This window comes from Panthera onca, chromosome A3, assembly GCF_046562875.1.
Source record: "Panthera onca isolate mPanOnc1 chromosome A3, mPanOnc1 haplotype 2, whole genome shotgun sequence".
NCBI classification, from domain to species: Eukaryota; Metazoa; Chordata; class Mammalia; order Carnivora; family Felidae; genus Panthera; species Panthera onca.
In genome coordinates, this window is record NC_138341.1 from 111,135,811 (window position 1) to 111,161,602 (window position 25,792).

Consider the following 25,792-nt stretch of genomic DNA (forward strand, 5'->3'; position numbering starts at 1 on the left):
TATGGGCTCTGCTTGGGGTCATTTCGAGGGGCAGGGAGACCGAGGAACCACCAAAGCGTGCTCGAAGGCAGAGAAGGTTCTGGCTGAGTTAGCAGTGCTGTGGCTTCCTGGCTGCAGGAGGAGAGGTGCGGCTTTGAGGAGGGAAGAGCCCGGTGCGAGCAGAGGCTGGGCCTCTCCGGGAGTCTCCTCTGCAAAAGGGTTCCAGGGAGGACTTTGAGGTCCCTTCCCACTCGGCCCAGCAGCCACACAGAGAGCACGCAAAGCCTGCCTGGGACAAGGGGCTCCCTCTCCCGGCAACCTCGTCTATTTTTGGACATCCTATTAGAAAGTTTATTCACTGAACAGTGAATAAACAGTGATCTGTCCCACACAAGCTCACACTCCCTTTGGACACTGGCATGTGGGGAACAAGATGTCCTTGGGTCATCCCTTCTGCAAAAGAACATGGCCACTGCCCCCCTTCCTCCTCCACCACCTTAGGCAAAGCAGCAGTCTAGTACAGCCCGTGCTGATTGTGTTCTTTTTAACTTTTATTTTGAGTGTAAAGATGTGAGTGCCACGACAGTGTGAGTGCGGGACAGTGCCTCCCGCGGTGGCCGGAGGGAGGAGCGGGAATGTCCCAACTGCATAGGCTTGGGATCAGCAAACCGTCCGCACCGTCTCCTCCCCCACAGCCATTCAGAGAGTCGCTGGGTCAGATGCCACTCTGTCCTGCAGCATTGCCGGCCTTGAGGGCCGAGCAGGGCCACGGGGCTCATGGGAACGTGCAAAAGTGAATGCGTCTCAGGGCGGGAGGTAGCCAGCCCAGCCCGGGAAAGGTGGGGGGGGGGGGGCGGGGGTGTGCATGTGCCGGAGGCTGGGGGTCCTGTCCGGGCTGGCTCGGGGGACGTCGTGGATTTCCCAGGCTGGACATCGTGGATTTCCCATGGGCGGGAGGGCTCACTCCACAGGCGAGCGCCGCCTGCCCCGTGTTACCCAAGTTTGTATGGGGCCCCCTCGCGCCCTTCATTCGGCCACGTCGATGGACAGCATGGCCTTGATCGCAGGGAATTTGTTGCAGGAGAAGTCAGCGAGCAGCTGCTTGGTGCCACTCCGGGTGGGCAGGATCTCAAAACGCACCCGGGACCGCTCCTTAGGGCGCAGGGTCGGCACGCTGGTGGGGAAGCGCACCGTCAGGGTTGATGGCGAGGTTCGCGGACCTCGGGCTAGAGGGGCCCCCTGCAGCCTCAAGTCCTGCGCTGGTGGGGCTCCCTCTGGCTCCCTCCCTGAGTCATGCCCCACCCCCTGCTAGCTTGGGGCCCCTCAGCTGGGGAGGGAGGGAGCCCCATGATCTCCCACATACGGAAAGCCCTGAGGACTGGCTCCCAGCGCCGGTGATCTGGACTTCCTGGGAGTTCAAGTCTGGTCAACCCCCAAACCAGATGCAAACGTGGGTGCCCGCATGCGGACTCTCCCAGGGGCTGCGGGGAGGCTGCCTCCGACCCCCTCCCACCGCCCCACACTGGCCCCTCAGGCCCGGGACTCACTCAATCCTGAGGCTTCCCAGCAGCAGCCCGCTGCCCTCCACCATCAGCACGCAGTCCTTCACGGGCTCATCCAGCGGGTTGGAGAAGAGCATCTGGACGTTCACGGGCTGCTGCACCCGGGCCTGGTCCAGCACCTATGAGGAGAAGGGTTGCCGGAGTCAGGACATGGGCTGGTAGCCTCACCTGCCACTTGGTGAGAGCCCACGCAGGCTGGGTGGACAGCTCAGTGACGGGCAGCCACCCCTGCAGGGGCTCCCTGGGGGACCGCTGCCAGGCCCCGTGCTTCCGACGGGACCCCAGGCTCGGAGGGAGAGGCGGCACGTTGTAGTGACTGAGAGCACTTTGTCTTCTCTGCCCCTCTTCCTGGTCGTGCTGGGAAGGGCAGCCCTGCTTCCCAGGAGGGCCCGTTCCACGTGGGCTGCTCAGAGGGCGGGGGACTGTTTCATTCTGAACTTAGAACTTTCCTGGGGCGCCTGGGTGACTCGGTCGGTTAAGCCTCCCCCAGTCTTGGTTTCAGCTCTGGTCTCGATCTCACAGTTCGTGAGTTCAAGCCCCACGTGGGATTCCGCGCTGACGGTATGGAGCCTGCTTGGGATTCCCTCTCCCGCTCTCTCTGCCCCTCCCCCACTTGTGCGTGAGTTCGAGCCCCGCGAGGGGCTCTGTGCTGAGCTCCAGCTCAGAGCCTGGAGGCTGCCTTGGATTCTGTGTCTCCCTCTCTCTCTGTGCCCCTCCCCCACTCACACTCTGTCTCTCTCTCACTCTCAAAAAAAAAATAAACATTAAAAAAATTAAAAAAAAAAAAAAAAAAGAAAAGATAAAAGCAGTATTTTCTTTGAGGCTCCCACTCACCGGTCTTTTTCTTCCCTTCCAGCCTGGAAGCCCTCTCCCTGGGAGGCCTGAGCCCACTCAGACCCCCACTCAGAGCCTCATGCTCCTCTCCACAGGACATGGCATTGGGCCCCTCAATTCAGGCCATTCTCTGATGACACCCCGGTCTATCGATGTCCTTTGAAACTTCTGGAGCCAAAGTTTTCCCTGCGTGTCATGTGTGGTCTGGACGGGGCTCCCGCCCCGCACTGTCCTTGGCCAGAGAAGCCTCGGGTTCCCATCAGGAAAGCAACCTGGACTATTTGTTTGCTGTCGAAGAGAGAGCTGTGCTTCTGTCCCTCCCTGCCTTCCAAAGAAGGAGCCAGATGAGCTCATGGATACGTAAACACTGACGTAGTGTTCACACTGATATTTGGTTTTCGTGTTATTTGTTCTTCTTGCCTTATTGCTGCTTACCACCCTGTCCTGCTGACCCAAATCTGTATGTGCACCCAAAAGGGAGGATAAGAGCCACCAGAAATCTGAATCTGATTATCAGTGGTTCACGGGCCAACGTGAGGGACATCATCCTTTGGGACAAAGTTCAGATTTCATGGTCTGATTCCACAGTATAACGTCCTCAATGCTTGCTGCGAATCCGTGCTGGGTTAGAGAACGGGACTTCATCCGAATGGTTACCTTTTCATACAGATTACCCTCACGGGTTTAAAAATCCGCACCCTGCTCTGAGTGATCTGTGCACGGATTCTTTCAAATCAAGGTAAGAATGCGTGGTGCTCTGCAGGCTGATGTCAAGGCGAGATTGTGTTAGGAGCAAATTCGCACAGAGATGTCCGAAAGAAGAGAGATCAGATGCCCTTTTGAAAGATTAAGTAAGAGAGTTCTTGGTGGCACATTTCCAGCCTATTTGTATTCTGATCTCCTTTCTAAAGATATTATAGTCTCTTCAAAGACAAAGGCCACTCGATATGGAAATCCAAAAGCAACAGTGTTGCACAACAGTGTTGAATAAAAGAGAAAAGATAAAGCTACAGGGGCGCCTGGGTGGCTCCGGTGGTTGAGTGTCTGACTTTGGCTCAGGTCATGATCTCACGGTTCTTAAGTTCGAGCCCTGCGTTGGGCTCTGTGCTGACGGCCCAGAGCCTGGAGCCTGCTTCTGATTCTGTTTCTCTCTCTTTCTCTCTCTGCCTCTCCCCTGCTCATGCTCTGCCTCTCTGTCTCTCAAAAATAAATGAGCTTTAAAAATGAAAAAAATAAATACATTAAAAAATTTAAAAAAAAAGATAAAGCTATAAGAATATTTGATGATACTGGATAAAGGAGTATAATGGGGGGAAAATTACCTTCACTTAAACACTGATCATTTTAACACAATGTTTTCATAACTGAACCAGCTGCTACCCAGCGTCCCCTCCCAGCTTCAGCTGTCCATCACGTCCACGGAGAGGATGCGCGGTTCTTGGAAATGCCTTGGGAAGCAGGAGAGGCTTTGGCACACAGGGGACAAGCACCGGCTGATGACGAGGACGCACGGGTGGGGAAGAAGGCAAGCCGGAAGCCAAGTGCCCTGCTCTGCTTATGACTATTTTACAAAATCTGATTAGCTTCTAAGATGTGGCAGCAGGGGAGCCAGTGATGGGCCCAGAGCAGGGGCAGCGCCTCCCCGGGTGGAGTTTACAGACGGGTAGGAGAACGGAGCCAAGGTCAAAGTGCACAAATACAGGTATAACTTCAACTAGAACAGATGCCATAAAGTAAGAGCACAGAGGGCTCTCAGGGACCTATAACTGGAGACCGAGCCTTATTTGGCGGGGCAGGGAGGGGGCGCGTCAGGAAACGCTTCTCTGGGGAAATGGCCCCTGCAAGGGAGGTATTTTATTATCGCGATGACAGAGTTAGAACAACGGAGCCACAGAGATCAAGGGACTTAACTCAGGGTGGCTGCTGGGAAATGGTGGGGCCTGGGTACAAGGTCAGGCCCAAGGGCTGAACGGCTGCCCCTCTCTGTTTTCCCCTAAACTCCCTGGCCAGGACAGGGGCTGCCATTCTGAGGTGGGGGACCACTGCCCACTCTGAAGCACAGTCTAGACGATGCTCTGCAAACGTGGCCAGCGGCTAGGCTGTGGGCTAGACCCACCCCTTGTGAGTCTCTGTGATTCTCGAGCCTGGCCCCGCCCGGAACACAGCAGGTGCTCAGAGCTGAGGAACCCCTCCAGCGGCTTCTCAGCTGATGCCCCCAGTGCATCTGGAACCTGATCCGAAGAAGCCCAGGGGCAAATGTGTTTGTTTATTACCAGAAACAAGGATTCCGGTCTGAGCGGGAACGCTGGGCCATCCACTTGGCGGAGGCTGGACCTAGGTCCCTGACCCCCTCAGCGGGGAAGGAGCTGCTTTGCGGTTTGGGGGTATTGGTAGGGCTGGGCTGGCTGGGGAGGCGCCCATTCACCGCCCCCCTTACCTCCAGGGTCAGGCTGGGGTTGTCCAGGATGATGTCCCTTTCTACCACCACCTCTGCCTCGTCGGAGACCTGGCACACGGCTGTGGTCCGGATCATGTTGTCTGCCTTTAGGTACTTCTCGTACTGAGCGTATGTAATCTTCACGGGATGCTTTATTTCTGGAAGGAGAAGCCGGGGAGGGCAGAGTGAGAGAGAGTGGGGTGGACTTCTGGAAACTTCAGAGCTGATGATACCAAGCCAAGGCTTCGGGAGCCGGCAGGGAATGTCTGCAGCCCGGGTCTTGACTGAGTCCTCCCTGCTGGGCCCGGTGGGAAACAGGCCCCTGTTCTGTGCAGCCTCTAGAGCCGAGGCTGCAGAGGGACCAGGACTCTGGCTGGCTGGGCAGCTTCCCAGGAGGATGGGTTGGATGGGCTGGAGACACTTCCCTTCCTGGAACATGTCAGAGGGCAGGGAAGAATACAAATGTTAGCCGATTGCCTAACAATGACGACAATGGCGATGACAACAAAATCTTAACTAGGAAGGGAAGCCAGGGATCGGCTGAAGAAATCGAATAGCCTGGGATTCTATTGCGACAGGTCCCCAAGCCACCTCGCCACCGCTGGTCTCTCCTGCTTCTGAGTCCCCCCCGCCCACACACCAGGTGGACGCGGCTTTGGAAGCGCTCCCCCCACCCACCCCCTCCAAAATCATGTTCCTCCTCTCCCATGCCACTTCAAAAAGCTCCTTGCTGGCTCAGAAACGAACAGATGATCATAAGGGGGAAAGGATAGGAAAAATGAGGTAAAAACAGAGAGGAAGGCAAACCATAAGAGACTCTCAAACACAGAGAGCAAAGTGAGGGTTGGTGGGGGGGGGGGGAAATGGGGGATGGGCATTGAGGAGGGCGCTTGTTGGGATGGGCACTGGGTGTTGTATGGAAGTGATGAATCATGGGAATCCACTCCCAAAGCCAAGGGCACACTGCATACCCTGCACGTTAGCTAACTTGACGATAAATTAAACAGAAAAGAAAAGAAATCACGTTCCGATGCGTCCGTCTGGCCCTGCATCCCTGAGCCCAACTCACCTCCCCCTTGAAAGAGCCCTTAGTGATTGTCATTGTTCCTTTGACCACACAGACACATGGTGGCCAAACCACAAGGTTCCTTCGGCTAGAAATGCCTCCCCCAGCTTCTGTCCATTCACCTGGCTTTTCCCAAGTCTCAGGGCCCCTCTCCCTCCTCTGTGGTCCAGGCCATTCCCGCCTCTCTCCCAGGGGTCACACTGGGTGGCCCGGGGTGCCCCGGCACCCCTATGCCCTTTGAGAGGAAAGCTGCCTCGGCTGTTCGCACTGGAGGAATGTACGAGGCCTGCCTCGACTGTACAGATGGATGTGTAGAGTTGTGGTTGTTTCAACCCTTTCTCTCATGTGAATTCTTTTTGGTCCACAAAAATAGCTCTCCCCTAGAGCCTTGAAGGGAGACAGCAGCCTGGCGGTTGCTTCTGGAGGGGGGAAGATTTCTGCTGAAATTCTGCCAGAAGACAGGTTGCTAGGGCTGCAGCCTCCTGACAGGTGTAACACCTCTCAGTGTCCCTATAGACAGAGCTCTTCTTTCAAGACGGGCTGTATAATTAATCAGTTTTTATTATGGGAAGCAAATAGCCACCCCACCCTTGTTAATCTGCTTTGTAAGTCCCAACTTTTCATAACAGCTTGGCGGATTTTGCCAACGTGGGCACGCCTGCCTTCTAATCCTCTCAGAGCGCCGGGCCTTTTTCTGCCCCGCCTCGCTCCTTTCCCATCTGCGCTACCCAGGACCGGGGAGTTTCTGCTCCTCCCAGATTCTCTGGCCTCCAAGAACACCCATCACTGCCGAGGGAAATCGGGAAGCTTCCCCCGTGGCTGCGGTGTGGGAAGGAACATTGGACAAGGGTTTGAGACCCTGCTCTGTATTGCGACCCGTCCGGGGGCAAATCTGAAAAGTGGTTCGTTGTGGGGTGGGGGTGGGGTGCGCTGGGGTGGGGCTGGGGGTGAGGCGTGTGGGAGGGGTAGGCAGACATATAATCTAGAAAATGGGGGGTGGGCCTGGATTTAGCATCAGGACGCCCAGGGCTGAGACCCCCGTACTGCCGCTAGCTGTGACGCGTAAGCTCTTAAAGCAAGGTCACAATGTCTCCAAGCCTCAGTTTCTGCCTCTGGGAAAGGGGATACTGAAATCTGCCCGTTTCAGAAGATCAAATGAGAGAGGATGTGAAGAAGCTCTCTGCACGCTGAGCGAAGTGCGTGTACCTGCAAGGGACGTCGCGGTGTGGCTATTAACTGCCAGAGCCTCCTTCCTTCCTCCCCCCAGGGGTGTAGAAGGATCTGGGTTGGCACCGCCCTGACCTGCACTGTTCTCACTGTGACAGCTTTCAAAACTTCAAAACCCAAGGCTTAACCACAGCAACCATGGGCTGCTCCTCTCTTAGTCAGCTGAATCCGTTCCAACAGGAACCCTCCAACCCCAAAAGAACATGAGCCGCCTTGGATGCATGGCGTCCCCACAAACCACAGGGCGAGTTACCTTCTTCGGGATCCAGGGATATTGTGACAGAGTCCTTCCACACTTCGTGTACCAGTGTGCCGTTGTAGACGATGGTCCAGGCCGTCATGTTCACGGTCACCGTCTTCATGTCGCTCGTCAGGTTTTTGAGTATCAGGGCCATGTTGACTTCTTTGCCCACCTCCAGGATGCCGGTGACCTTGAACTTCCCAGAGATGCTGGGCTCCCTCCCCCCTCTTTCCAAGTGTCTCGCAGACGTCGCACCAAAAGCCATGCGGGGTTTAAGTTTCCCCAAAGCCTTCTCAAACACTTGTCTCTCCTGGCTGGAACCTGTGTGGTTGGAAAAGAGGGAAACATCTCAGGGAGGGGGTGGAGCCTGGACAAAGGACAGCGCTCTACCTGGAAAGGCAGCCTGGGACTAGTTGGCTTTGCCCACTGAGCCACGATTCTCATCGAAGCAAGTGGCCACACTCTCGGGGCCTCCATTTCATCCTCCTTAACGCGAGGCTCACAGACCCACCAGTCTGTGGCACTTTCCCATTCAGTGGGGAAAGCTTTAGCGACACCTGCACCAAGTTACCATCTGGCTTGATATTTTGCTCAGCTTAATCAGTGTAGATTTCGTGCCCCTTTTCTTTGTTTTATTTATTTATGTTTGGATAAAAGGTCCCTGGCGAGAACAAGCAGGTACTTTAAAAATAAGTGATGGGGACATTCGTGTGGCTCAGTTGGTTAAGCGTCCGACTCTTGATTTTGGCTCAGGTCATGATCTCAAGGCTCGTGAGTTCGAGCCACACGCCAGGCTCTGCAAGGACAGCACAGAGCCTGCTTGGGATCCTCTCTCTCTGCCCCTTCCCCTCTCATGCTCGCTCTCGCGCTCTCTCACTCAAAATGAAGAAAGGAGCTTTTAAAACAGAAAAAGTAACAAAAACGGAGTAAAAAAAGGTTAGAGTGAGTTCATAAGCAAAAAGTGGGGAAAAAAGGTTATGATTTAGAATTGGCTTCATTAAAAAAAATTTTTTTTTTTTTCCAAACCACTTCACCGTGTTATTCTGCTTTGTTTCTAGAGGTACTTTGGGGTCAAAGAGTGGCACTTCTGTCCGTGTCAAAAAAGAACTTCCTGTGGTTGATTTGGTCCCGCATTATGACTGGTTTAAATTGTCGAGAGAGTTCAGGTTTTAAAACCCCAAGGATGGATTTTCTGACTCCGACTCAGATTGTGAACACTGCTAAATGTGACGGTAGAGATGTCCCCTGGAGAATGGCCATGGTGACCCTCAAGGTCGTGGCTCTTGGGCATTAAGGTGAGTAGCCACCTCCACGCCTCTGGGCCAATGGTGGCCACACAGTTCACATAAGGCTCCCTGCCTTGACCTGAAGATAGACCCAAGATCAAGGAGAAGGTGCACTGACCCTCCAGGAATGTGGGCAGACATACACAAGGAAGGATTCCCATGTTTGTATCTGCAGACCATACTTAATGGCCCCCGTCTTCCCCAACCAACTTGTGACATTTTTAAGACACCAGATGACTTATCGTAAGCACTTTACAACTTAGCGAGGCCTTTCCCGTAAGTGACATGTAACAACTGGCTGAGACCTCAGAGGCCAACCCATCCAAGGCCATCGTGTTAAAAGGAAGGCCTTAAGAGAAGACACGACCGATCCAAGCAACTGGTCTAATCATGGGGTTAGAAGCAGAGAAGAGGGCCAGTCCCCACGTGTCTATACCCATAGTCCAAGGTTCCCCCCGAACATCCTACTGAAAAGGAGACAGGCAGCCAGATTACCCAAGCTGAAAGCTCCTGGTGGGCTGGGTTCTTTCTGGTGCCTTCCCATCTTCTAGCAGAGTTGTAAGTCCACACCCAGGGCTGGTGTCTGTGCAGGGAGCTGAGCCTTCTGTCCCCAGGACCTCAAAGCAGGCGTGTTTGCACAACGAGGCGCAGAGCCCAGATACCTATATAGGTCACCTGCTGAGCTTACTCAAGACTCAGCTTCCTGCTACTGTCTTCTCCCTTGGTGTTGACGTTGTGCAAATGCTTAGCAACCCATTTTATGAGCTTTTCCTCCCCGGGGCCCTCGGAGACAGGCCGGCGGGCATCATTAGGTAAGGAGAACCGGGGACAACAGTCATCAGCTCTGCTGTCACGCAGAGGCTGGGGCACTGTCCTGCATGGACTCACCCCAACCTGGCCACGGCCCAGCCCTTCTCCATTGGTGAGGAGGTTTGGCTGGGACAGGCAGAGCCCCTCAGTAAGCAGAATCAAGGGGTGACAGCAAGGTAAGGAAATCCACAGGATATATGTCCAAGGAAGCAGTACACTTCAAAAGGCACCTTGGGAGGTCATCATTTCAGTGCAGCGACAGAAGTCCAAGTTGATAAAAATCACCACTATTTAATACATCCTCACTGTGCCAGGCACTGCTCTTGGCCCTTCCTGTGCACAAGCTCATTTACTCATTTATTTATTTTTTTAACGTTTATTTATTATTGGGAGACAGAGAGACAGAGCATGAGCAGGGGAGGGGCAGAGAGAGGAGGAGACACAGAATCCGAAGCAGGCTCCAGGCTCTGAGCCGTCAGCACAGAGCCCGACGCGGGGCTCGGACTCACAAACCGCGAGATCGTGACCTGAGCCGAAGTCGGGCGCTCAACCGACGGAGCCACCCAGGCGCCCCTGCACAAGCTCATTTAAATCCTACTGAAGACAGGCATTGCTGTTCTCATGTTACCGGGGAGGGAGCCAGGGATCGGAGATCCTAAGACTCCTGCGTGAGGTCTCCTGGTTATAGGTGTATGACGGGAACTGACCTCCTGCCCCCCGGCCCCTACCCTTGTTTCTACATCATGACAGTGTTGAAAATTCTTCGACATCTCCCTTCCCCCTGGCCTGTGAGCTCAGGGAGGGCAGGGCCCCCGTCCGCTGTGTCGCTCATTGCCTCCCCGGAGCCGATCACGCAGTGGGCACCAGCTGGGTCTCAGTCCATGTTTATTGACTGAGAGAAGGGCTGTCTGGTCCCAGCCCTGGGGATGGCCTGCAGAGGCACCTTGGGGACCAAACTGAGGCTACCGATCTCATTACCCTAGGCCTATGCTTCCAAATGCCCATAAATACCACTACCCGGGCAGGTTCCCTGCCCTCCACCACCAGACTTGGAATCAGACCCCGTCTCCCGTGCTCAGCTTTCCTCTTTTGTGAGCTGCAGCCGACATCAACAGCCAGCATTTGTGAGAGTTTTGGGCTTCACTCCAGGGCGTGCTCTGGGTCCCTTTAGGGAAGCACCGAGGCAGGGACCCACATCCTCGGGGGCTTTGCCCATTTCGGAGTCCGGAGAGTGTTTCCTGCCTGTGTTTCTTTTAGGCTAGCAATTTCTCCTAAAGCCCCCGGGCAGCCTCCCACGGGAGTCGTGTTTCTCCCCGTGATGTCCCATCGCAGGGCTGTCACCCCAGTTGTGGGAAAGGGTCCCGGCCGGAGAGGAGCCGCACTGCCAGCTGCCAGGCCCCGCGGCAACATTCCACGGGCGCCGCGTCTGCCTGTGATGGTTCCGTCCCCACTGGAAACAGTCGGAGGAACTGGGCGTTAGGCGCCAGGGAGCAGTCCTCCCATTCAGGCCGAACGGGCTGAGAGCACAGGAGGAGGAGGAGGAATTCTCTCCCTCCTCCGCCCTCAAAGCCGTCTTCCCACCGCCCAGCCCTGGGCGGCGCAGCCCCCAGGGGCCGTGCCCCCTTCTTACCTTCTGGATACTTGTACTTCTCCGTGATGTCCATGCGAGAGTTGCTGCCCACCGCCTTGGTGCTGATGTACCTGCCGATGCTGCGGGTGTCCGTGGAATTCTGCTTCTGGGTGTTGTTGCGGACGTCGTGGATCCAGGTGATGCGGTCGGCGTTCACCTCCGCGAAGACGAAGGGCATGTCGAAGTCCAGGTTCACGTCACCCTCTCGCACGGCGGTCACCGAAGCGGGGCCGCACTGGAACACCCCTGGTGGCCCAGGCGTAGAGATTGGATGCGTGCCAAAGCCAGGCCAGGCGGGCGAGAGCTCACCCCGGGGAGGCCGCCCACGGCGACGCAGCTTCTCTGCCTCTACCCCCTGAGACTCCTTTGGCCCCGGCTGCCTGCCCCACTCCTTTGGCCCTGGGCACGGGCCCTCCCGGGGGTGCTGTTATCTGCCGTGGTGACACCCCGCTCAGACGGCACTTCTCCGGAAGACTGGCCAGTCCCGCAACCCGCTGGCCGCCCCGGGGGGCTGTCTCCTAAAGAGGAAAATCTTGCCGTCTTGTGCCCTTTTCTACCTTCCCAAATCCTCATCCCCTATTCCCAGAAGAATACCCTAAACCCAGCCTGCAGGGGTCTTGCTCCTCTGAGCTCCCAAGCCCTGCCTGTCCCCTCGCGCCTCCCGCACTTGGCCGAGGTGGATCAGACAGGTAGAGACAGGTGTAGATGTGGATACACAGGATACAGTTTCATGTGACATTCAACATGAACGTAGCCCGCGACACACGGCCCGCGGGTCACAAGCGGGAAGAAGAAGACTTCCTGGAGAGTCTGGGGCCCAAGCCGCAAAGGGAGAGGCCGGAAGTGGGAGCCGAAGCCCTGGGCACCGGGACAGAGAGGGGGCCAGCCTGCATGAGGAGAGCTTGGCTTGGCAGAGGGGCACCGTGGAGGGGACAGAGGTGCTGGGGGCCCTGATCACGGAGGTCTCCAGCTGAGCGGGGGACTCTGGGCGAAACCCCTGGGCAACAGGGGACCGGAAGGTTTCTGTGCTGGGAGGGACAGGCTCCTCGAGGCAGTGTGGGGAAATCCCTGTTGGCAGAGCGTGGCATCTTCCCCTTGTCGCCTGGCACGTGCCAGGGCCTCCACAGCAGTGACAACAGTCGCGTGGGCGAAGCCACTCGTCCAAGTAGCAGCCTGAGCCAAGGAAAATTAGGATGGGAAATCTATGCTGAAAATATTTTGTCTTCGTTCCATCGAGCCTTCCTGACATCGAGCCTTCCTTTCCTTCCATCGAGCCCTCGGGTGGCTTTCCTGAGCCGCGTCCACTGCTGCACAGAATTGAGAGGCCGGGACATAGGGTGAAACCCAGAGGAGGGGGCGGTAAGCAGGGCTGCTGGAGGGTTACCTTGGCTCCTCTCCTGGGGGGTGGCGTCCAGGACCTGCCATCCACTGTACGAGGGGCCCAGGTCAGTCCGCACAAACCAGCCTTCGTTCCAGACGTGGAAATTCCTGCGGACAGAACCACAGATTGCAGAGCTGGCCAAAGGCCACGAAGCAGGAGGCAGCAAAATACCACACCTCTGCCTGACAGTGCGGCGCCCCTTAGTCACCGAGCGAGTTTCCCCTGTGCCAGCTACTGTGCTAAACCTCACCGAGCACCTAAGTCCTCACAGCACTAGGAAACAGCGCCTTCATGCCGATCTCATAAGAAGGAGAAACTGAGGCTCAGGGAAGTTAAGCAGCTTCCAACGGTACGGTCACAGTTTGGATCCAGGCACCCCTAACCCCCAAACCTGGGTCCTCGACCACGATGCTCTACTGCCTTTCTGAGGAGCAGAATGGCCCCAGGTGGGAGCGAGCATCCAAGCAGGGAAACCCACACAGCTTTTTTTCCTGCGTGTCCTGCTGGGAAACACGTCTGTATCTCACGCCAGCTGAAAATAAATGGGGCTGCAGCAAGAGTGACAGGTCTGGCTAAGAGCCACGTGCTTCTGGGCTGAGGTCTGGCTGAAGAATGACACACGCCAGCGCAAAGATGTTCTTCATCAACCGCGTCACCTCGTCTCCCAATCTGCGGGGCTCCGTCGCGTCTCCAGGGATAGCCAATTAGCCGATGTCTCCGTCATCCCACCTGGTGGTTCTGCCCTCTCCTGTCCTCTCTACGCCCACTGCAACTACATTAGCCTTGGCTTTGGCAGCTTTGATCCAACTAGAAGAAACTGCACATCGGACACGAATCCAACTTCCATTCGACTTGGAAACACAGCGTTTTATACTCGTGAGGTGGAGAGAGTTTGAAGCCGAGTGCCCACTCAGAAACCATAAAGGAAAAAGATCGATACATTTGACTAGGCAAAGATATTAAACTTGCATATACCAGCCAAGCAAGCAAAGTGTAGTTCCATTTCCCGTATGGAAGAGGAAGCTCCTTGTACGTGGTCCCTTCCGCAGGTAACAATAAACTCGGAAAAGGAAAGCAAAACAAAACAAGCCCCCCCCCCCAAAAAACAAAAAGAAAATAAAAACCAAAAAAACTAGACAACTACCTGAGCGTGAACAAAACAGAAGGATTTTGGAAAGGAGTCTGAACTTGGAGGAAGGAGCCAGCGTGGGGCAAATTGGACTTTTGGTGACTTTGCCCTAAGTCAGACCACATCTGGGGCGAGGGGCGGGGCAGTAAAAACTTCAACGGGTAGCCCACATGTTTCTGACCTGAGGAGCCAAGAAACAGCCTGGGTCAACCAGGGCCACTAGACAGTGAGGGGGAAGCCCTGGAGGGAAGGAGTCAGAGAAAGAAAATCCCAGATTTGTATATAAACTCTGCCCAAGCCTCTGGGCGACTCTGACCCATGCATGTATACAGCAGACAGCAAGCAGTCGGCTAAAGATAAAAGAAGTGAGCTGAGATTCGAGTTGTTTCCTCCCATAGGGTGAGATGAGGTTTGCAGTTTGGACCCAGCCCAGGCAGGCTGCTGAAATAAAATAACAGAATCCAGACATCTCAATGCCCGGGGTTACAGTCCCAGATGACTCAACATAGGAAGAACCAGAAAAACATGACCCATTCTTCAAGGGAAAAGGCAACAACAGAGAGTAACCTTAAACCAATATAGATGTGGGAATTATTGGACAAGGACTTTAAAGCAGCTCTCGGAACGAGGCTCAGTGAAATACGGGGAAATATGGCAATAACAAGTGAAAAGAGAACTTTTAGCCGAGCAAGAGAAACTATTTGAAAGAAAAAAAAAAAAAGAACCAAATGGAAATTCTCAACGGAAAAAAGACGAATATCTTAAATTAAACCATTCAATGGGTGAGCTTATTTGTGGAATTGAGAGGACAGAGGAAAAGTTCTGTAAACTTGAAGATAGACCAGTGGAAATTGTCCAAGCTGAAGAAGAAAGAGAAAAGTGGTTGAAAAAAGATCAATAAAATAGGGAAAAAATACGTAACATATACATAGACAGAGATTTACTATAATTAATATTACAAAGTACTTATAAATCAGTAAGAAAAACACAAGAGGACGGGTCAAACACACCAAGAAAGGACAATGAGCAGGCAATTTTGGTAAGAAATACAAACGATTAGGGCACCTGGGTGGCTCAGTTGGTTAAGCGTCCAACTCGGTTTCAGTTCAGGACATGATCTCAGTTCGTGAGTTTGAGCCCCACATCGGGCTCTCTGCTGTCCTCGCAGAGCCCGCTTCAGATCCTCTGTCCCCTCCCCCACCCCCGACCTTCCCTTGCTCATGTGCTCTCTCTCAAAAATAAAAAAATAAAAACTTAAAAATTAAAAAAAAAAATAAAAACTGTCAAGTAAACATATTAAAAAAAAAAAAAAAGAAATACAAACGATCACTGAACATATGATTACCCTAGCATACATTTAATCCCATGACCATGGAAAGAAAATTAAAGTGACAAAGAGATACCATCACACCCATGCAAGGAAAAAGACAAAGGCCCAGGATGATGCATGTGGTTGTGTGATGCCTGTTTCCAGATGTAGGAACACAGGCACTGTCAGAGCTCACTGGTGGGAGTTTAAATTGGGGTGACATGTATGGAGGGCCATTGGGTAATGGGTACGAAAAACCTTTAAAAATCTACATACCCACTGAGCTGGTAATTCCACTTCTAGGCATTTCTTCTATAAAATAAGTCACACGGGCTCACATAGGGACACGTGGAAAGGCGCTCACCGTGGCATTGTTTGCAATAGCAAAAACAATGGAGGAGAAATTCGTCAGGAGGGAAATTGCCAGAGAAGTTGCGGCACAGCCATGCACCAGAATATCAGAAAACCGTCCAAAAGAATGAGCAAAACCAAGCTAGCATTTACGTGGAAAGACGTCTAAAATATATCAAGTAAGAAATGGTGCATGGTCCCTGATTTTTAACCACCACACGATCCTATCTGTCTCTCTAAATTTTTACTTATTAAAAAATTTTAGGGGCGCCTGGGTGGCGCAGTCGGTTAAGCGTCCGACTTCAGCCAGGTCACGATCTCGCGGTCCGTGAGTTCGAGCCCCGCGTCAGGCTCTGGGCTGATGGCTCGGAGCCTGGAGCCTGTTTCCGATTCTGTGTCTCCCTCTCTCTCTGCCCCTCCCCCGTTCATGCTCTGTCTCTCTCTGTCCCAAAAATAAATACAAAACGTTGAAAAAAAAAAAAAAAATTTAAAAAAAAATTTTAAGAAAAGAAAATGCAACAAAAAGAAAAGAAAGAGAAAAGAGAAGAGAAGAGAAGAAAAGAAAAGCCAAGAAAGAAAAGAAAGAAAAGAAAGCCAAGAAAGAAAGCCAAAAAGAAAAAGGGGCACCTGAGTGGCTCAGTCGGTTAAGTGCCTGACTTCAGCTCAGGTCACGATCTCATGGTCCGTGGGTTCGAGCCCTGCATCAGGCTCTGTGCTGACAGCTCAGAGCCTCGACCCTGCTTTGGATTCTGCGTCTCCCTCTCTCTCTGCTTCTCCCCAGCTCTCTCTCTCTCTCTCAAACATAAAATAAAACATAAACAAATTTAAATTTTTATTGATTGACATAGAAAGATATAAAAAATTATAAAATAGTTTAACTTGATCCTATTTGGGTCATGAAAACCACCACACATCCATCTAATGTGTGGACAGGACAAAGGGTCTGGGAGAATCCATCTCAAAATGTTATTAGTGTTTTTCTTTGGGAAGTAATTTTGCGCATTACTTATGTACTTCTTTGTTATTATTTTATAATCAGGAAAAATTTGTTTTCATGTTGCATGTTTGGAAGAGGCTTCCTGTGGGGCCAGACGGAAATCTGTGTATGCTAGGCAGCTACCGAAGGAGTTAGAAGCACCCCGTCAGTACTTATGGGGTGCCACATGACCGTGCTAGTCCTGCAAGGAACGAGGGGAGATATAAAAAGTCAGCTCCAACACAAGGCAGAAGGGGATAAGGCCATAAGAGGTGAATAAACAGATGAGTAAGAATAATACGAAGCAAAGATTCGAGTGAAGAAAAACAACGCTCTTATTCACGACTGCAGTGACCATAGGTCATCACAATCTTTCTGGAAGGCCACAGTAGTAGATGTCAGAAGCATTAAAAATGTTCCTTCCCTTTAATCCAGGACATGCCATGTCTAGGAATCTTTCTTATGGGACTAATCACAGATTGTGCTCAAGATTTATATCTGAGAACGTCCATTAGTGTGTTATTTATAACAGGGAAATAGATAGGTAACCTAGGGAATAGGGATTATAGTAATAGCAAAGGTAGGAAAAGAAATAATGGTTCAACCATACAGTGGAATTTGACACACTCAAAACCTTATTTTGGAGATTATTTAAAGACAGGGAAAATGCTCATCATGTAATGTTTGGGCGAAAGCCCAGGACTTTAAAACAAACAAACAGGGGGCGCCTGGGTGGCTCCGGCGGTTGAGCATCCGACTTCGGCTCAGGTCATGATCTCACAGTTCGTGAGCTCGAGCCCCGCGTCGGGCTCTGTGCTGACAGCTCAGCGCCTGGAGCCTGCTTCGGATTCTGTGTCTCCCTCTCTCTCTGCCCCTCCCCTACTAGTGCTCTGTGTCCCTCTTCCTATCAGAAGTAAATAAATGTAAACAAATAAAATAGAAAACAAACAAAACAGCGAGGTTCGTTTCCAGGTGTGGAAAAAAAGGAGGATGCATCTGTGATACGCTCTGTCTTGCACCCTGCCTCGTAAAATGTATAATCCCAATTCCATAAACAACTGATGGAGGAAAGATGGGCTGGAAAACGATCAACTACTCAAAGTATGTGAACAATGGGACTACAGATGCCTTGCATTTCTTTATTCTGAAACTGCCTGTAACTGGGGGGGAAAAGGGTCATCATAGAAAGGATTGCTAGGAAGATCCATAAGTCTTTTGGAACGGGCCTCCAAGATCAGTGAGAGTTCGCCCGGGAGAAAGCAGGGGGTGTGAGGTGATCAAGGGATGGGACAGGGATGGGAAAGCAGTAGGAACACCAAGTTTCGCGTTCGTCTACTTCCTGGCAGAGAACCCTAGGGGAAGGGCGGGTTTGTATCAAAAATTGATAAGTTGCTGGATTTTAATATTTATTTGCAGGGCGGGAATTTAAGAGCAGATAACAGATTACATCCTGGTCCCTCCCACATTTGGAAGCCAGGACTTTATGCACGATTATTTGGGATGCATGTGCCTGTCTCTCGAGGGGTTTCGGGGCGGGGGGGGGGGGCTCAAGAAAAGGACACACTGCAGGTGTTAGAACTACCTGAGGCGTTTACTAAAAGATGCGAATTCCCCTATCTACCCCCACCCCCCCACCTAAGTTGGTTCTAATATAATCTTGGAAGTTTATAAACCATTGCCTTAGAGACGGCATCTGCCTTCTGCTGAATTCATGGGGTCAGGAGACCCCATCTAGAAAGGAACCCCCAAAGCCCTCTCCCTTCCCCTGGTAGACTCCCATTTGTCCTCAAAGCAGTCCAGACACAACCTCCTCCAAAAAGTCTTTTCCTGATGCGGGGAGCCAGTGCCAGCCGCATTCTGGGCTGTCTCTGAATCTCGCTCAGGATGCGGTTATCTGGGCTTTTCTCCTCCACACCTGCCAGTCTCCTTACGCAGCCGCGAGCTCCTCTGGCCCAGTGCCTGCGTCTCGCTCCTCTTGGGGCCCTGGGCCCCGGGCAGGGCCTGGCACGGGGGACGCACGTCATCGTGTTTTCCGGGGCCCGGGCCATTCTGGGAGCCTTGGTTTCCTCGCCGCAAGTGTGAGCGAGGCGTGTTGGGGCGGCCGTGTGTTCGTGGAGGCCGGTAGCCATGGAGAGATTGCATCACGAGCCAGCTAACAGGCTGAGGTGTGGTTGCCAACAGCTCTGCCCCAGAACTGGGCAACTCTACCTCCCTGTGACCGGGCAGGGCGGGCCCCACGTGCCTTCTATCTCAGAGCTATATAAAGTCTGCAAGTGGAGTCAGGTCTGTGACTCCAGAAATTGGGGAATCGAGTCAGGCGAATAAGGAAAACAGGCCAGAGATGTCAAGGGAACGATAACCTTGGCCATACTTGTTCCAAATCTTTTGCTTAGCGTTCAGTGACAGAACAAGGCCCCACAGGCCTCCTCTACAGTGGCTCGGAAAGGAACCGAATGAAAGAAGCATCTCAAACTAAGCTCCCTGCCCCCACCCCCAGAGGAGCCTGATTCTCGAGAAGCGAATACTCCAGAACCCTGTCCCTCTTAAGCCGAACCACTGGCATGAGCAGCATGGATTGGAAGAAAACCTACCCCACTGGATGCAGTTAATGTGATTTGAAGAAAGATCTGGAAGAAATTGCTGAAGTCCCCCGGCCTAGCCCTTCGTTTTGCAGATGGGAAACTGAGGCACAAAAAAGTTAAGGAACCTATGTAAAGTCATACACTTTAATTTAGAGAGGCTGAATGTCTCTCTTACTTCTCTCCGGGCCTTTGTTTTCTCATGTACGGAATCAGCAGGTCCCTCCCCAAGATCCTTCCAGTCTCCTAAGGTTCTCTGACTCGGGAGAGTCCCGTTGACAGGGATCTGTGTTCCACCCCTCACTTGGACCCGAATTCACAGTTGGACTTCGGGCAAGCCATTTCCCCTCACTGAGCCCATGAGATAGCGTTTAGTCTTTTTAAAAGATGTTTATTTTTTAATTTTGAGACAGAGAGAGAGAGAGAGAGACAGTGCACCAGCGGGAGAGGGGCAGAGAGAGAGGGAAAGAATCTCAAGCAGGCCCCTGGTTATCAGCGCGGAGCCGGACTCAGGGCTCGATCTCACCAACCGAACCGCGAGATCCTGACCTGAGCCGAGATCGAGAGTCAGACACTTAGCTGACTGAGTCACCCAGGTGGCCCGAGAGAGAGCGTTCAGTCTCCCAGAGAAGAGCCATCTGCCACCGAAGTGTGAATCAAAGAACCAGGCCCCTCCATCTGCACGGGTTGGACGGCACCCAACCTCACCGCAGCCCTGCTTGGCATCCAGCCAAACAGGGAAAATCTCAGAGTCAGCAGGGTTCGATTGCTCAAGGTAACATTAATCAGGAATAATAACAATGTTCTCTGGCATGTCTCTGGTACCAAGTTGCCTGGGTTCCGAATCCCACCTCCACCGTTTGCTGGTTATGTGCCCTGGGGGGGGGGGGGGGGGTGACTCTGTGTCTCAGTTTCCTTGATTACAGAACGGGGGGTGATGACGATACCGCCCTACCTCATTGTTCCTGAAGACCCCGTGTGGGCCCCGAGAGAAGTGTCCGGTAAGCAGCGATTGCTCAACAGGCTATTCGTCGCTGCTGTCATTATCAGGCACTATTGGCCATTTCACCTCACTTGATCCCTACCTTCTATTTATTACCTGAGGCAGATCTGAGCAAGGTTCTCCAGGCTTTCAACATTTGCAACCCACAGAGATTCGGATCAAGGTTTTTCTGTCCAAACCCTGACTATCCTTCTACTAAGAGGTTAGCGAAGTCCCTCCAGGCGGAGGACGACTTGTGGTTTCTCTCCCTCCCCGCCACCCCCCCCCCCCCCGGGTGGCATCTGCACAGAAGGGACAGCACGGGTCCCTTGGGAAGGGAGACAAAAAGTGGGGTGAGCCGGAGTTGCAGGGAATCGAAACAACGAAAGCCGGTGAGAGTCTTAAGGGAGCCAACCCTCGTATGTCACTGATGGATAAGCGTGGAACCAGAAAGATGACGTAGCTTACTGAAAGTCCTCGGGCAAGATGCTAGCGGGGCTGGAACCAAGACTCAGGCCTCCCTGTCCTTCTATCAACCAGTCCCCACCTGCAACCGGTAGGGAGTGGGGTGGGGAGGGACCCCTGGTTTCCACTGCTCTCTGAGGAAACTTCAGAAGAAGCTGGTGGGGGGTGAGAGGGTGAGGGGTGAGGGATGAGGAGACCCCCAGCAAGAATCAGAGCTTTTGGGGCCTGATACCCTCCAACAAGGCCCCCCCCCCAAAAAAAAAGACAGCAGAGACACCCTGGAATGCCTCCAGGGGCCCATGCTTGTCCTAAGATGGTCGCATCTGGAATGAATTATAAAGCTAATGTGGTGTGGTAGTGTGAACCAATAACCACGAGAGCTGGATCCTAATTCCAAATTCAGCTTAAAGGCCCCACATTTCTGTTCTCAGGAAGCCTTCCTTGAGGCCTCCTTTCCCGAGCTCCCACGGTGCTTGCCGTCTGATGTGTTTCCCTGGCATACCACACACCATCCTGTGTCGCTAAATGGTCTTGACTAATGGCTTGCCCCTTCCCTGTCTTCTGACAGCAGCAGAGGGACCGAGTCTCGAGCTCTCTGGTCCCTCTGAGGTTCCTAGCATGTAGGACAATCACAGAAGTGTTGTGCCCAATGGGACCTCCCCTCCCAAATGGTATTGGGCCGAGCATCAACTCTTGTGAAGGAAACCAAGGCCAGGAATGACATTGCCCCAGCGATGAAAACAGGTTGCGGTGGGATTTTGGACACAACAACAAAAAGGAGAAGAAAACCAGGGAGAAGAGACCAGGGAGAAGAAAATTTACCCACTTACGAGAAGCTGGAAAACAAAATCTTGCTAAAGCAGCAATGCCATTAGAGAGGAAGTTGTACGTGCACAGATCAAGAAAGGACATCCTGAAATGAGCTTTCTCTCCCTCATTACTCCCTGGAATCCACGTGACCTTGGGTGAGCTACATAAGCCTTACTCTCCTTCCGAGGCGAGGGGATATTGATATTACCCAGTTCCATCGTTGGTGTGGGGGTTGTTGTTGATTTGTCTGAACAACTTTTCCCATTAGTATTTAGTCCCCTTTGACTCATTCAATCGGTTACACTAAGAGCATTTCAGAAAAGCTGGACCTCCCTCTTCTGAGAATATTAAGTAACAGGGAATATTTTATAAGACTGTCTCAGAATTGAACGTCTGGAAATAGATGGCATCAGGTTATCTAGCCATATGCATGCATGTGAGGGATTGTGTGTGTGGGGGGGGGATAGCCTTTGAAATGGATTAAAACAGTAGATTATCGACATAGGCCTGTAGTTCTTTGCATATATCGGCACAGAGATATCTACGTGTATGTACAGATATAGACATAATTATTTTCAGTTGCCATTTGGTAATAACTTGGCTTACTGCACAATCTCAGATAGCTGTAATAATATTTATTGCATGTATATATATTGCCGTATGAAGTCATAGGTCTATGTCTATAAGTTTTATATAGCTTGCCTCCGGGGGCCATCTATTATACATTACATGTGTATGTGTATGTATAGATACACGTGCACATGCCATATATACGGTTAGAAATGTATATGTTCAATTACATACCAAGCTTCTTATGTTCAGCTGGAATCCAGAATAAACTAGCTTTGTATCGTATCGATCCAGGTACACGAAAAGTACACATGCGTAAGAGAAAATGTGTTGCTTTCCTTTAAGAAAGCCCCTAAGTCATACGAGTCGCCTGAAATAAGGTAAATTTATATTTATCAACGGAAAATCAATAGTTTCAGCATTTACAGTTCTCAAGTACAGAGGGTCTAATGGGCCCTGTAAATTCAGGGCGATTGCGCACAGCCCGTGAGCCATTGGCTTTCACTGGTATCAGAGCCTTCATCTGAAGGCAGGGGGGTGGACCGCCAGACTTCCCAGGACCCTGGGAAGGGGTGTTTTGGATCTCCCTAGACGTCTAATCAGCACCGCCCACGTTTCCATTCTAAAGCTTGTGTCGATGCGTTAACTTGCCTCCCAGCTCCTGTTGGGAACTGGGTCCCAGAAGCTGCTCAGGGGTGGTGCTCAGAAAGGGTCAACTACTCACCACACGCTATCACTGCCCTTGTCCATGGGTCTCCCATAGGCATCATAGTACACGTCCACACTGAGGTTTTGGTCTGTGTCATGAGCCGAGTTGAAGTTCGTGACCACCCGGGAGGGAATCCCAAAAGACCGCAGCACTGCAAGTCAAGGGGGCCATATGAGGACCCAGGCTGCTGTGGACATGACCCTCCTGGGGCCCCCTACTGCGGCCCACCGACGCAGAGTACCTGTGTTGAGGGTCCCAGCAAAGACCCAGCACTGGCCATATCGGACTGGCCTGAAGCCAGACCTTTTCCACTCCTTGAGGATCTCCACGCTGCCATTCCAGTTCCGTGGGTCCCGGCCACCCGTGTAGCTGCCGCTCCAATTCCCAGAGATCACACCGTTGTCATCATTGCCGTTGACCTGGGCAGGAAAAACCCCACATGAATCAGCGTAGAGTTCAGGGGACAAGGCGGCGAGATGAGGAAGGAAACCGGGGAGATGGTCAAGTGGTTTCTCTGTGTCTTTCTGGCTGATTTGGGGATGATCATTGTAATAGCGATCCTCTAGGGGCACGGAACAGTTTAGCAATTTAAAAGTGCTTTGGGCCATGATCGATGGCCCACGACCCATCTATCAATCCTGTGAGTGGACTCACATGGCCAACTGAGGCTCCACGGCTTTTCAGTGGCAAGGCAGAGTCAGTACCCCAGCCTGCCAGAACTCAGGGACTGTCGTTGATGTCTGACTTGGAAGTCTATGAAGCAGCCAACTTCTTCTTGGAACGCATAAAGATGGAATATTGCTTTTCATTCATTCACTTCATTCATTCATTCATTCATTCATTCAACTTAAGACGTGATTCTTGGGGAAGTAACAAGCAAGATGCAATGTGAACAGGGCACCCGATTAGGAATCAAGAGACCGGAGTTCCATTGTCTTTTAGAGACACATATTGAAGTCTTTACGAATGAAATGATGTCCTCAAACAATCTGTAAAGGAGGGGGTCAGAGTGACACAAGACTGGCCTTGGGTAAAGTAACTACTGAAGCTGGGGGTGGGTCCACGGGAGTTCAGTTTACTCTTTCCTCTACTTTTGCGAAGGTCTGGGCTTTTCCATGACACAAAAAAGAGAAAGAAAGGAGAAACCAAGTTATAAGGCCAACTTTGCCACTTGTCAGCTGGGTGACTAGGGGCAGGCCATTCAACCTCTCTGGGCCTTGGTTCTTCACCTTCCTTCCCCTACAGGGAAAGTTAGAAACAAATGACTTCCAGCGGCCCAAGTGTTCGAAGTTTAGGAAACTTTGACAGGCATTTAACCCAACCATCGAGGCTGCGAGGCCTGCTCCCTCTCTTTGTGGGGCTCCGTGAGTGGCAAGACCGGTGAGAACAGATAGTCTGGACCCAGAAGGATCTTCACCCAGCCTCCCGTAGCCCCTCCGTATGAGGGATGTGCTCTTCTGCCCAGCTTCCGGGAAGGCCTGGGCTATAATCGTGGAATCAGGCAAGACGGGCCTCCTCCAAGATGGAAGATTGCACGGCCCAGCCCATCTCCTGAGTCACAGGTACCCCCGCCACAGCCACCGGAGTGGTAATCAGCAGGGTCATCTCCAGCTGAAAACAGAGCATCTCAAAGCACTGCACAGGCCATAATTAGCTCAAAGCCCAGCCCGACCAGGAGGTCTGGAGAGAGTGGCAGGGAGGTGCAGCTCAGGAACTTGGCACTGAGATACGGTGCTTTGTCCCCAGGGTCAGAGTGAGTCAGCAGCTGCCAGAGCCGGCTGGCCTCACCCACCCTCTCCTGGGCCTGTGAGGCTCAGCCTCCCTTAACCTGGGCCTCAGCTCCATCCCACCCCTCCCAGGCCACTTGGTTTTCAAAGCTCAGCCCAGGCCCCACTTCCCTGGTTCTAGCCCACCGCCTCCATACTCCCTGGGCCTCCCCTCTCCTTTCCTGCAAGGCTCCGTTTTAGACTCCATGCCCTTGCAGGAAGCCCTTTGGTTAGTAAGCAGTCAGAAGATGGTTCCAATTTCTAACAACGTAACGAGCTCATTAACTCAGGCTCCAACTCAAAAGTAGAGACCAGGAATGCCTCGTCCATTAACAACAACCAGAAAGGGGGACACCTTCTGGGCAATTAGTTTCAGAGGATTAACGTTCAAGAGCTCTTTAGCTTTCAGCTTTTTTTAAAAAAAATTTTTAATGTTTATTTTTGAGAAAGAGAGAGAGAGAGAGAGAGAGAGAGGGAGACACAGAATCTGAAGCAGGCTCCAGGCTCCGAGCTGTGAGCACCGCGCCCGACATGGGGCTCGAACTCACGGACCGTGAGATCGTGACCTGAGCCGAAGTCGGATGCCGCCCAGGCGCCCCAACTTTCAGCTTTTTAACTGGTAACTTTTGAGCAGATTGACTCCATGTTTGGACCCTTTCTAATGGAGGCTTTCTCTACACAGCCAGTACCTGAGAGAGAGAGAGTCCTCCAGGATCCAGCCTGTGTGTGTGTGTGTGTGTGTGTGTTTGGGGAGGGGGCACAGGTCTTCCACGTGGAAGAACTGAGTGAATGCCAGAGGCCGTGGGCAGGCAGCTTGCAGACTTGTTCTGGTTTGACTCAGGCTGTGTGCTGTGAGCAAGTCACTTCGGTTCCCCCATGGGTTCCCACTTCGGTTCCCACTTGGGATTCTCCATCTTGATAAAGAGCGGGTGGGCCTGCTGCCTTTCCAGTCTGACATTTGAGCACTCTGCTGCACGGGATGGAGCACAGCAGAGGCGGGTTGATACCCTGGGCTCACTTGGGAACTCACCTTTTCCCCCCTAGGGGGTCCGGTGATGGAGCAAAGTTTCAGTTGTGCACCCTACTTAGCGTGGGGGACGGCAAAAGGGCAAGTGCCCTTATCATCTGAGAAAGGCTTCAGGATACAACGGAAAGGGCCTTGGGGCCCAGCCAGTTTCTGCCTCTGCCATTCACTCACCATGTGTCTTTAATTTAGAGGAGCCTCACCTCCATATGTGCCAAATGGGGTGGTTATAGCCACCAACTAGATTTTGTGAGTCTTCAATGACAGGTGTAAAGGACACAGGTGCCTAACCCATAGTTGGGTTTGATCTATGGGAGCCACGAGTTATTATGGTTCTCCTGTCACTCACCATGGCACTCAGCACTCGGCCGACGTATTTGGGGTCGCTTCTGCGGGCCACATCGGTAGCAGGGTCCCGACGGAAATTCAGGCTGTGATCCAGGATTGAGAGGCAAATGTCCAGGATGCCTTCTTCAAACTGTTCCAAATGGGACCATCCGTTACGATGAGACAAATGACAAGCAGTGTTCACTATTGAAGGGTACAGGAGCTACATACCGGTGGGAACCACAGGAATGACTCGGGCCCTTTCGCTCCGTGGCCTCTGGGACACGGAGCTCTCTAGGAGCAGCCACCTCGCCCAGCCTCTAACCTGCAAACTCGTCCAGA

At 52.5% G+C, this 25,792-nt stretch overlaps 1 protein-coding gene across 1 annotated transcript in view; it reads right to left on the reverse strand.

Moving 5' to 3' along the window:
- Positions 1-518: 518 nt before the first annotated feature.
- TGM3 (transglutaminase 3) overlaps positions 519-25,792 on the reverse strand; it is a 39,140-nt gene continuing 13,866 nt past the window's right edge. Inside the window, exons 5-13 of the mRNA XM_060613988.3 lie at positions 25,473-25,601; positions 22,575-22,752; positions 22,349-22,484; positions 12,457-12,560; positions 11,073-11,318; positions 7,359-7,667; positions 4,813-4,970; positions 1,527-1,660; positions 519-1,153 (exon numbers count right to left, since the gene is read on the reverse strand). Coding sequence (XP_060469971.1) covers positions 1,006-1,153; positions 1,527-1,660; positions 4,813-4,970; positions 7,359-7,667; positions 11,073-11,318; positions 12,457-12,560; positions 22,349-22,484; positions 22,575-22,752; positions 25,473-25,601 — 1,542 coding nt within the window. The 3' untranslated portion in view covers positions 519-1,005. The remainder of the gene's footprint in view (positions 1,154-1,526; positions 1,661-4,812; positions 4,971-7,358; positions 7,668-11,072; positions 11,319-12,456; positions 12,561-22,348; positions 22,485-22,574; positions 22,753-25,472; positions 25,602-25,792) is intronic.